This window comes from Podarcis bocagei, assembly GCF_964188305.1.
Source record: "Podarcis bocagei genome assembly, chromosome: 10".
NCBI classification, from domain to species: Eukaryota; Metazoa; Chordata; class Lepidosauria; order Squamata; family Lacertidae; genus Podarcis; species Podarcis bocagei.
The window spans coordinates 32645367-32658031 of record NC_138135.1 but is presented as its reverse complement, the minus strand read 5'-3'; the positions used below and the strand labels follow the sequence as shown (position 1 = coordinate 32658031).

The 12665-nt window shown below is 44.2% G+C and overlaps 1 protein-coding gene across 1 annotated transcript; it reads right to left on the bottom strand.

Moving 5' to 3' along the window:
* Window positions 1-80: 80 nt before the first annotated feature.
* Window positions 81-11556, bottom strand: KDELR3 (KDEL endoplasmic reticulum protein retention receptor 3). Its single transcript, XM_081211059.1, has 6 exons — window positions 11442-11556; window positions 8273-8906; window positions 3202-3302; window positions 1958-2116; window positions 1507-1759; window positions 81-399 (listed from the first exon to the last, which is right to left on the bottom strand). The coding sequence occupies exons 2-6, from the start codon at window positions 8361-8363 to the stop codon at window positions 359-361; spliced, it is 645 nt and encodes a 214-aa protein (XP_081067185.1). The 5' UTR covers window positions 8364-8906; window positions 11442-11556; the 3' UTR covers window positions 81-358.
* Window positions 11557-12665: the final 1109 nt, after the last annotated feature.

Genomic DNA, 12665 nt, shown 5'->3' with positions numbered 1-12665 from the left:
ATGTGTAGCCTGGAAAAGAGATTTGACAGTCATATTTGAGAGAGAAATAGAGATAATTGTGAGAAAAGTATACCAAAAGATACATCACACTATTTTATTTGTTATAGTTCAAACACCAACAAACATCCCCATACAAAAGAAAACGTAGATACTGTTCCAACACTAAATTAGAAAGTGTTAAGCCTAAAGTGTTAGCCACCTGGACCTCAAATCTCTCAGGCACAGTCTGCTAGTCACAGTGTAGAGAAGCAGGTAAGTTCTCTGAATGCGAGCTGAGCCATGTGGGGAAAAAGCGGAAGAGGACACCATCCAGTCCTGGAGCAGGGTCTTCAGGAACTTGCTTCGCTTGGGTGTGTCTTCAGATAGGCATTGGGAGGCTCAGCTTCTTGCCTTTTAATACTAAATGGGAAAAATGAATTAAGACTTAAACTGTTTGTTCTGACAGAAAGGAATGCCACCTTGCCTCTACCAAATGCATTCATGCTGCCATTTTTAATGGTGCTTTTAGCTCGCGATTTACAAAACCCCCCAACATAGCAATAAGCGTTTTGTAGGCAACCCCTTTAGGATGAGAAGATTCCATAAACTCTTGTCACCTCTGTACAAATCTTTGTTTCTAATAGCAGCAAGAAACCCTGCACATGTTACGGTCACAGTGCCTTAGAATTTCAGAACACGGGACGTAGTTAATAACAGGCTGAAAGATAATTAAGAGTCCTATGCTAAAATACTCAATAATTTGTGGAGTGTTCTGCATAGTTTCCAGTATTTGTAATCTGAGATGACTCCCCACCCTCAAGAGGCTTCCTCGCACTGCTTTTAATGTGCAGAGCACGCTACTCATATAGCAATGTAGAAATTGTCTTATAGGCTTGGTAGCTTTTGAGTTGGGTTTAAGTGTTTAATATTTCATGTAATTTATTTATTTAAAAGCATTGATCAACCACTCAACGTTCTGAAAATCTCTTGAGCAGTATACAATATAAAAATAGTATTTTAAAAAAGTAACTCAAGACACAGAAAGCAGAATAAAAGCATTCAGAGTCTTCAAGCACATAAAATAGCCCTCTCTTATGGGTCAGGGAGGAAATCTTTACAAGATTTTGGAAAGTAGCTGATGGCTATATACTGCTGCTTTACAAATGGCATATACTGTTGCTTAATTCTGAGAGTTTTTTTTACTGCTGGGGGCCCTCCCATTGGAGAATGTGCAAAGCTACATTTTTTAATGCCAATTTTCAGATCACTGTCCCATGATACTCTGCAAGCAGCAGTACCGCAATCAGAATTTTCCTATATGACCTAAGTGCTCTTGCCCATCTGTACAGGACCAGGTGGTCTTTCAGACGACCGCTGTTAAATGTTCTGGGTGGAAAAGAAACAAAGCCAACAGGTTCTGTGGAAAGGGGTGTGTGGGGAGAGCAGAGCTATAGCTGACCTGCCTGATCTCTGCCACAATTGTGGTCAGTTTCAGCCACTGACTAGCCAACATTCTGTGACCCTTACCTTTCGTGACATAGAGGTAAAAAAAGTCGCAGTAGAAGATGGTCTGTACTACTCCAGACACCACAGCAATTTGATCGTAGAAGTTCTCTGTGTGGTAGCGCCAGATCCAGTTTGCAAGGTAGAGAGCACGATAGAGGCCCAAGAAGAAAAGGTAGTGTGTCGTGATAGTTTCAGCTTCACCTGTTTTGCTAATCATGAAAAGTTGTGGAAGGATAGCCACTGATTCCAGGTAAATTGAGAAAGTCCAGAGAATCTTAAGGGAAGAATAAAGGGAAGTCCAAGTTAAATGTTAGTAATACATGAATTAGTCCAGAGAAAAACATGACAGTTTTATTTTGGGCCACCTTTACCTTTCATTGGGCAAAAGAAAGTTCAGTTCCAGACACCAAAGGTTCAAGGAAACTTGATGCAATTACTAACTTCTTCCACTTAATATGAATGGCTTTCTTACCTCTAATGGGGTGAAACTGTGGTTTTCTAAAAATGACAGGCCTGTAACTGGAACTAAAAGGAATTCAAGGCGGAAAGAGTCATTCTCACTATCAAAGGTTTTCCGGAATTTCCCATAGATCAGGTACACTGTAAAGTAGGCACAACTTAAGAAAACAACCTGCAGAGGAATACAAAAATCAACTTACTTTCTCATAGTGCAAATCTTTTGAGGATTGGTCTGCTCAAACTTTTAGAGCCGTGTCTGCTAGAATCCCCTAACCTAAGTGTTTGCTGGCTGTTCTTTGGCTGATTGCAGACAAGATTCAATTTGTTGTCATTACCTTATATTTCGCCTAAGGTACTCTGGTTTGGCACCTTTAATGCACTCTTAAGATGATACTGCATGTATTTTTTTATGCATGTACACATACACACACATAGGAAGCCCATTAACTACATCTCTTGTTCTTCCCTAGCCACCCTTGCTTAACCTGCTGTAAGAGTGGCTTTACAAGCCTCAGAATTGGTGCACCTTGTTCCAATCAGACTCACTGGGTCATTACCACTCTGCTCTAGATTAAACAATGGGGGAACAGGGAAGAGGCTGCGCTGCACTGCACATATTTAAAATGTCATCTTTCTCTGACACAGTCTGCTTTCTCTCCCCAGTACAACAAAAACCTAGTGTGCACTGGCACTATTCTATTAGAGCCCTGAGCACTGTAGCCCTGCGTTCGTAAACAAGTTCATTGTGGCTTTGGGATGGGAATGGACTGCCTTGTTCAATCTCAATGAAGCAAGATGCCGAGTGATTGTATCACTTTATTTCTTTATACAGTGGTACCTCGGGTTACATACACTTCAGGTTACATACGCTTCAGGTTACAGACTCTGCTAACCCAGAAATATTACCTCAGGTTAAGAACTTTGCTTCAGGATAAGAACAGAAATCGTGCTCCGGTGGCGCGGCAGCAGCAGGAGGCCCCATTAGCTAAAGTGGTGCTTTAGGTTAAGAACAGTCCTCCAGAACGAATTAAGTTCTTAAACCGAGGTACCACTGTAATTGAAATTCTTTCAGTAATATGTTAATAGAAAACCCTCTACCTCTGTAATTGAAATTCTTTCAGTAAAATGTTAATAGAAAACCCTCTACCTCCACTGAAAATGGCCCTTTTTTAAAGTTATAAATCAGGGTCTGAACATACCAGAATTGTTCCTATCTCAGACTGACTAGATGGAGGGCACTTGAACTCTTGCCCTTACCTTCATGACAGTATTATAGATGGAGATGAAGTTCGTGACCAGGTCAAGGTAACGGCTTGTGAAGACAAGTGCAAAAAGGATCTGGCTCTTTCCTGAGATACCTGCAGGCCAAAAAGAAATTAAATGAGCAGATGATGAAGGAAAATAAACAAGCCGGGAGAAGTGCCTGGGCCTTTGGCACTGGCATAATAAACAAGCAAAGTTCTTAGTTGGGTAAGGAAGGTAGCAACTAGCACCACAAGCCACAAACTTCAGAGCTCCCCACAGAGGCGGACTTGAATCCTCTGGCAGCACAAACACAGCCTGGAGACGATCACCCTTCTGCCAAGTGAAGAGGCACAGTCAGAGAATGAAAGGGTGCTGTTTCAGCTTCAACACTCAAGCCAGCTCCACTGCCAAGTGAACTGGAGAGCCTGTGGATGTCTTCCCAGGATCCAGGGTGGGAAGAAAGATAACCCACACACCATCATTGTATTGATGCCCAACACAGAAAATCAGCATAAACACAGTGGTTTGTTAAGGATGTTAACAATTATAGGGGTAGACTACAGTTCCCAGGATTCTTTGGGGGAGGCCATGTGCTTTAAATGTGTGGTGTGAATGTGAGCAGTGTTGCCTCTCTCTTCTGAAAGACAAGTTGACCTACAGTATACTGTCTGGAAATTTCAGGCAAATATTACAAAGTGAGTGTAGAAAATAAATGGTAATGGAAGAAAACAAGGGGGTGTAGGGGGCAGTGCAGGAGAAAGGTAATTGATCCCCAGGTGGCAGCAGTTTTTGCTCATGGAAACACAAAAAGATCCTTATGGCACTTTGAAAACTAACAGATTTATTGTACAGCTGGAGGCCACAAGAAGCCTGTTAGCGTTTAAGATGCCACAAGCCTCTTTTTTCTGTAAGAGACAAACATGGCTACCATCTGGATTTTGTTTGTAGATTTTTTTTCTACGATACTCCCTTACGTAGAGCTCAAAGAAAGGCAGCAAAGTGGGAAGGGGGGGGGGAGCAGGTAGGAAAGTGAGGAAGCCAGAGCAAGATTCACAGACTGCTGCTACTAACCCTCTCAGCCCTAGCGCCGCTAGTGAACACACTATTATTATTATTTATTAAATTTATATACCACCCCTTAGCCAAAGATCCTCGGGCAGTGTATGACATTAAGAACATAATTTGCGCAGTACAATAAAAGCCACAATGCACAGCATAATGATAAAATAATCATAACAACAGTCCCCTCCCACACCTTTAACAAGCGATAGATTACTTAATGGCCAAAGGTCTGGATAAAGAGGAATGTTTTCTGGGCATCTCTCAAGATGCTGCTATAGCAGCAGAGTTAAGGTGCCGACAGAGGCAAGCAATTTTATCCTCAAAATGCTTGGCAAATAAGTCGCAGTGAGCTACCATAGGTTCTACCACCTCTTTGGGGCCATTCTGCAAAAGGCCCCACAGTAACTAGAAAAGCTCTGCCAGATAGCATAGTGAGGTTGAAGTGGAGGTAGCAAGTATGTCTTCTTTCCTGCCTTCTCTGCCACTGAGTAAGCTAAAAAAATGCATGCTCACCAGGGTTCAGTTGTATTTGTCTGGCGTTTCCCTCCACTTGTGTTCAAGTCATCTCCCAGATTGCTTCTTTGCCCTATTTTCAGTAGTATACCACGGAGCCAAATAGGCTCCACGAAGCACTTGGGAGCAATTGTGTCAATGGCCCAAGCCATCCAGATATTTAACAGGAGCACCAGTCATAACAGCCACACACACACACACACACACACACACACACACACACACACAGGCCATATGGAAACCACTTGGATCCATCAACCTCTGAGGGCAGACCATCCTTAAAGGTCTCCCACTTCTGCAAAGGGAGAAAGGTGCTGAAAGCCTAAAGCTCAACAAGAAGTCCTCTGACAATGACAAGGGACTGATGTCAATATCCCATGTTTCTAGATCACCTTCTTCCCACCCAGCCAAAAAGACAAATATTGCATGGTGTGCAATTGTAAGTGCTTGGTTTTTCCATGTTACACACGTGGCATGTCACTTGAGGTAGGGGTGTTTGCAATTCAGGCCAGCATGGCTGTTCTCTCCCCCCCCCCCATTTTTTTTTTGGGGGGGATTTATTCAAACTGCTCCCATCAATGTATCTTGCCAAACTAAGAGACCATTCTCAATCCTTGCTCAAACATTTTGCTGCCCTCAACACTTCCCATACTGATCGACCTTGAACAGTTCAAATGGCAATATTCACTGGGGCAGCCTCTTCTGTGTTGAGAGTGCAACAAGTTCCCGAATGCAGAGAAACGAGATTAAACAGATTGGAAGATCAAAGCTAGAAAAGTAGATTAGGGAGTCATCGTTGGTTTACAGGTTGGTGGCATTATTGCCATCTTGTACTATAGTACAACGAAAGCCAGACACAACTGCCATGGTGTGAAGCTGTCTATGTATGGGTGATGCACTGATTGGAAACGAAGTATTATGTCCACCCCAAAACTTTGGAAGACACAAACAGTATTCAAAGTAGAGCTGCGTATAAATGCCCCAATACCATCATGAACACAAATCAGCATGAATATCCAATGAAAAGGATGCCGGCTTAAAGGGTCCTGAGGTAAGGTGGACTTTAGTAGAAAAAAGGCTGCCCATCCCTGTTTTCAGGTGCTGAAGACTCTTCATTGTTTTTTGCAACACAATATAATTATTTTCTTTTCTTGAATAGTTTAACATCTCAAAATAAACATTTTGCACAATATCATATAATCAATGACTTCCCTCCTTCCCCTTCCATGGTTCATTTTAGTTGTCTATCCTTCCTGCATATTTTACTATAACCATTTTAAGTCAGTTCTCCCACCTTAAATCACTCAAATATTAAACTGTTGAATTTATCTTAATGCTGCCAGCGTTTTCAACTGTGCACAGTTAATTCCCCTCTACTCAATAAAAGTTTTCCACTCTATCATTATTTCTTTCGAGGCAGTAAAATGAGAAAGTAAAATTATGCTGCTTATTGGATAAATGTTGTGGGCAGTTGCAAACATTTAAGAGTCATAGGCATCTTCAGGTGAAAGAGACCAAAGACAAGTATTTCTGCCTCATTGTTTAATCTGCAACGCAAGACGTGGCCCTGCAGTTTCCTTTTACAGTGATGCTCCTATATGTCTTGTTTTTCAGCCTCAACGGGATAGTGCAAAAAGGCAGGGCGCACAGAAATTATGCTGAACGTACAGAACGAAACTCGATTCCACAAGTTCATTCCTCCTCCTGCTACAAACTTAAACAGTCTCCATAGCCCAGGATATATGTCGATGGACACATACACCACACCAGGGACTGTGATATGCCTATACCACTTCAACTGCCACATCACAACACCACTCCTTCTAAACGAATCTTGATTCCGCCCACAAAGAGCGTAAGGGGGAGGGGGAGTTTAATGGAATGGGAAGGGCTTGAAAGGAGGAAACTAGGAATAGAAGGAGAAATTTTAACAAGAGGCCATGGAAATATTGCTGCAGAAGAGGAGTGGGGAGAGGGGAAATCAAGAAAGTAAAAGGAGTTAGCAGCATACACTCTGGGACTCAAAAGCTTTCTCCATGAACACAGTCAGGCTTTGAGGTGGTTGGGAAGAAGACTAAAAGGCCCGCTGTAGTTCACAATCAAGATTAAATTGAGAACAAGCAGTGTATATTAAGACCATTTGTTGTGGTTGCTTTTTAACACCAAAACTTGGGAGATTAGATATATAGGAGACATGGGTGAGGGTTCATAAATGCACTTCCTAAACGGCACTTTTGGTTTTTCTGCATTTCATGCAGTGCTGTTTCACATTTTCAGTTCCGCACAGCACAGTCCTATATATGTTTCTTCAAAAGTGTCCTATGCTTACCTCGAAGTAAAGATCCATAGGATTGCAGACTTACTTAAGAGTGCTGTGTGGGAGAGAAAGGACTAGTCATTGTCCTGGGCAATTCATTTCTCTGTTCCCTGTCGATTAGGTTCCTTTGTTCTTTACCAGTTTACTTAAATCCTTGGCAGAGGTTTCCCCGGCTGTATTGTGCTTCCCAGCCCCCACCCCCACCCTTCTGCCCTGGGGAAATATTCTGTCTGAAATGCGGAAGGATTCCTGTCTTATTCACAAACACACACCCCAAGGCATTTAGTTTGCTCAGGTTTACGAAACGTGTTTTAGTTGGCGAAAAGGCCCAGAAGGAACCCACACAAGTGGCTACAAATCTCAAAATTTGCAGAAAACAATGGTGACTGAAAATTGCATAAAGAGATATTGTAGGAGCATCTCTACGTGACATTGAAATGACCTCATCTGGGCAGGGTTGCCTGTCAATACAATGGACAGGTGTCTAGCATGAGACATGGGGAAAGTGTTGACCTCAGTGAGTTATCAAGTGCTATTTGCTTTAATAGCTGGTTCTCTTATTTCCTATCAATATTCCATGTTAATTCATTTATGCTGCATTGTCCTACAAAACTACTGGGAAAGACTTAAAACATCCAGCTTCTTAGGCGAGTGGTCACACTCCCACTTACTGTGCACTCACAGTGTTTCCAGTGCTGTTTTTTAAATCTGTGCTCACACAGCAGTTCCCCAAAATGCATATGCATTCCATACTTCCTTGCAAAATACTACCGTTGGGTGTGCTATTACTCAATCCAATTTGAGTCCTTAAGCCATTCCTAATTTATCTCTAGCAAATGTGTGAGCACCTTTGCATAGGGTGCCCCATCCGTGCTCCCTGGTGTGTACACCAACAAATCTGACACTAATGAAGTTGTGCTGATGTGAACAGCTAGAGGGGAAAGAGTTGTGAAATGCAGGGGTGGGAGAACAAATTCACTGTGCTTGAAAGTAATAATGTGAACACACCTTAGGACAGATGTGTGACCCACGCAGGCTGAGGCCAAACCCAAATCCTCAGTCTCTGGGGCACAGTTTGTGCTCTGGTGACAAGTAACTCCCAGAAGCTTTGCCCCCTTCTTTTCCTTCTGCATTGTTTCTGCACCAGCACCTTGTCAACGGGATGAAGAAGGAAGGAGAACAAGAACTTACCAGCGCATGACTTTGATCTCCAGATCTTCCCCAGCAACATGATCATGGCTAATAGGTGAGAGACATCACCCAGGATCCGAAATATGTTCATGCTGGCCAAAGAATGTCCCAGAGAGTCCTGAAGGAAAACCAGTTAGTTTAATATCCCGATAAGGATTGTGGCACTACAGCAGGCCTCTTCGCTTTTCTTAGTAGATGCTTTCTGGTTCCTCGCTTGGACAAAGGGTGTTTCTCTTCCTTTTTCTTCAACAGCCAAATGATTCCTTTCTGTTCCAACTGAGTATTCTGCTAAGCCTTTCCCTCTCTTGGAAGGATTACACTCAGACTGCCTATCTTTGTCTTCACCAGGCTTCCGCAATGAGCTTCGAATTTGAACTTTTGGTGCACTTATGCTTTTCCCTACTGATCACTTTGTCTGTAGGGAAGTCTTTGGTTCGCTGGCTCTCCTCCTAAGTCGTTCTGCTCTCTCTGACAGAGAAGTGGAAGAACATCACAGCCAAAGCTTTGCAGTCCCAGCACAGGCACTGGGTGACGTGGCGTGGATGGTGTTTGTACTGAGGGTGGAGAAGGAGGCGGGGGCAACTAGGCCGAGTTAAACTTTCTCCTGCATCCTTCCAACTTCTCAAGTTACAACCTAGAATGTCGTTAAAGAGGAAAAGACAGTTAAGAGGAGCAGACACCCCTTTGCCCGCTTGAGGGGGAAATTAATGTGAATTGCTCCAGATTCCAAAGATTAGGGGGAAAGGCCCATTAGAAAATGTATTTCTTACTCAGGGCCCCAACGCAAAGTAGCGTCGCCAAACCCTCAGTGTTGTTTTGCAGACCTATTTAGTCTGCAAAGAGATTTGTAGGACCAGGGTCACAGGTTGCTTTCTTCGTTTTAACAGGCTTTCCTTCACTATGTTCCAGTTTTTGTTGTCAGGAAGTATTTCTGCCAGGCCTTTCCGCCTTGTCGCTTTGGGGACATAAAAGAGTTTTGAGGCACCTTATAAACTGGCAACTTTTTTTATAATAGCATCAATTTTCACTGACTAGAGCCCAGGTGCATGGAGCATGAACCTCGGTTGTCAGACACACACATGCAAAGCGGGGAAATGTAACCAAATGTAAAAGAGTTAAATGGCAATGGAATGCAGAAAGTACACAGCCTCTGGCAATTCTGTTAGAATAAAAATATTGGAAAATTACCACAGCAGCAGTAATTGGTGAGAACAAAATTGTCTTATTGTAGCTGAAATAAATTAACACCTATAGTGGAATCCATTGTTTCTATTCCGACCAAAATTTAAAGAGCAGACCCTTTTGCTAAGTTTCTATTCAGCAGTTTCACTTGTGAGTTTCTCCTCAGTGAGCCTTTGTTTCAGGATGGTCACTGCCATGGCTTGTCCACAGTGCAGCTGCCACCTTGCTGAAGTGTGTCCTTTTCTGTCTTTTACAGCCCTCTTCCAAGTTGTTAATGGAGAAATCTGAGGGCTCCCTTGGACAAGGACACCAGGAATACCAGAGCAAAACAGCAGCCAGTAGGCTTGGTCTTTATTGAAGACTGTCGCGACAGGACTCCCACCTGCCACAAGGTGGAACAAGATGGAAGCCTCGAACAAAAGAGCCCCAAAACTTTTATTAGCTGCTAATCCCCATGTTAACACCACCCCAAACTACATCACTCATACATCACAATTATATCATAAAAGGGGAGGTCTGGTGGCAGTAATCTGAGCATTGTGGACCCTGCCCCATGGTTCTCCTTGCCCTCCACCAAACACCCATCAAGTGTAACAAAAAAGATATTTACATTTCCCTGTTTCCCAGCCAAGTTAATCACACCCTTTTGCCTTTATCTGGGTTTGTTATTTCTGGAATGGCTCAGTGGCATAGCGTGGGGGGTGCCAGGGGGGCAAGCCGCACCGGGCGCAACATCTGGGGGGGGGCGCGCTCGCTGCCTCCGGAGTCGCCGAAGAGCCTCGGGCGCAGGCTGTAGCAGAGCTGCATGTCTCGCGGAACCGACGAGCTGTGCGCGCGTCCCGGCTTAAGGCGCCCGGCAGGCAGCGGCTCTCAGCGCTCGCCGCGGAGGACGCGCCAGGCAGCCCCTCCTCACAGCCCCGCCTCCGCCGCTGCTGTTGCAGCTGCTGGGCCGTTGCATTTTCCTCGCCTCTCTGCCCCCCTCCTCCTCCGGGCAAGCGGCGTCGTTTGGGCGGCAGCGCCAGCGGCAACTCGCAGGTTAGGGGTTAGGGGGGGCGCAAATTACGTGCCTTGCCCCGGGTTAGGGGGCGCAAATTACTTGCGTTGCCCCGGGTGCTGACAACTCACGCTACGCCGCTGGAATGGCTACCTGTCTGGCACTCAGGTATCAGGATGTCAGGGATTATCACTCAGGCAGAGGGGCTGCTGAGTAGCTGAGCTCACATGTCTATATGAATTTCTGAAGTTTTCCCTTTCAGCCAGTACATAGATACATTTATCAGTAAATTGTTACATTTGGTATTGTGCTGCAAATGCCCTTTGAATAGATAGGAAGAAACTGTGATGAAGTGTTTTGTGGGGACAAATCACAAAAGTCACAAAAGCGATTGTGCTGATTTTGGTAGTGGGCTGCATGTGCATGATATCTGCTGGAGGGGCAACCCCCCCCCAACCTATACATAAATTCCTGCAACAGTGTTAAAGGGCAAGGTTATCAAACTGGAAGCTTCCCTCCTATTCTTGTGGAGACATGACCAGGGCTCTAAACTGCGCATGGAGCCCCCCACAGGAACATGAGGTTCCTTAACAAGCAGCCTCCTGCACTCGCTGAGGCTCTTCGCTTCAGACGTTTGCCCTTCAACTTGTCTATGGAAGGGAAATGGGATGTTCCAGAGTGTGAGGGACTTGCCAGGACCCCTCCCCCCACTCCTTCACATGTATTATCGCACCAGTGAACCGAACCTTCAGATAGGATGGGTGCGTCACCCACTTTACTCTTAGCTCAGGGGAAACCTGAACATGAGTTCTCCCAGTCTCTCACTGTCTGCTTCACGTTTGCTTGCCTATTGGCATGCACACACATTCACATATGTGCATTAATATCGCCCTCCTCCCCACCACCCAAAGATGGGGAAATAAATCTCATTTGGAATGCTAGCACTAGGCCTTACTTCCAGGCATTTACTATGACTGACTAAATAGGTAGAACCTTCTAGAACAGGGCCAGTCAAGCTTGGTAGCTTTAACTGAGGTGCCCGTGGTCATCATGACTTGGGTCTCGTAAATAAGAGATGTGCTACTGGCTCCATGAAATGAGTTAAGCCACACTGGCGTCATGGCAACACAATAGAGTCTGACTGTGACAGCCAAAGTTCCCTTCTGAGCTGCCTCCTAGGGTGAGTCCATTATTAGGACTCATATACCTTCCCCCTGTTTTGCAGCCTGCACATGTATTCCTCCTCCCACCCCTACAGCTTTTCCAGGAGCACAAATGAGTATGAAGGAGTATGACACACAACCACAGAGCCTCTTGAAAGTGCTGGAACCATGTGGGCAGTCACACACACACACACACACACACACACACACACACACACACACACACACCTAAACTAGGAAACTGAAGGGGAATTTAAAACAGTTCCCAATTTTAAATGGGGGTCAAGGAACCCTTACCAAGCTCCAAAAAGGAGCCATTAAACTGTCAATGTGTGTGTACTCTTTACAATGTCATAACTAGATGTTCCTGAACCTGGGATAGACTTTAAAAAAATGAAGAAGGGGAAACACATGGTTTTTATAAGTAAAACTGTCAATTCTAGAATTCTTATCTATTCTGTCCCACATGTTAGAACCCAGGATCATCCAGTGAATTCTGGGTTGTAAAAGATTCAGAACAAATGGCATTAAAATGCCGAATTTGTTTCAGTGTAAGTGTCCTGAACCCCTGGCCTACCTGGCGACAAGTTAATATTGCCAGTTGCCAATAAAGTCCAACACAATAATTTTTGACGTCAAAAGAGGAAGCCTCTCACAAGCATGGGAGTTGCTAAAAAGGGAGTTGTAAGGGAAAGTGAAATGGGTCAAATCTCTGCTTGGGGGTTATTCAAAACCACAATAATAGAAGCTCACCTAAGAATTTATACCACAAATCAGAAAACATACTACGAAAAGTCTAAGAGGATACCAGTGTGGTTTAAAAGCAGAGTTATTAGTGACAAAAAGGCTTCCTTCAGAAAATTGAAGTCTCATCCGAATGAGGAGAAACAAAAACAGAACATGGTTTAGCTAAAGAAATGCAAGCAGGCAATAAGGGCTGTGAAAAAAAGAAGAGAGAATTCAAAAAGGTTGAGAGAGACCCCTGTCTGTAACCCTGAAGAACTGCTGCCAATTTGCACCGAAAGTACTAAACTAGATGAGCCTATGGACTGAC

What these genes read in the sequence shown, in the direction of transcription:
- KDELR3 (XM_081211059.1), bottom strand. Translation starts at nt 8,363, where the DNA reads ATGAACATATTTCGGATCCTGGGTGATGTCTCTCACCTATTAGCCATG. An exon ending in TCTATAATACTGTCATGAAG is followed by an intron (nt 2,117 to 3,201) that starts GTAAGGGCAAGA and finishes ATTCCTCTGCAG; the next exon opens with GTTGTTTTCTTAAGTTGTGC. An exon ending in TTACCTCTATGTCACGAAAG is followed by an intron (nt 400 to 1,506) that starts GTAAGGGTCACA and finishes TTTCCCATTTAG; the next exon opens with TATTAAAAGGCAAGAAGCTG.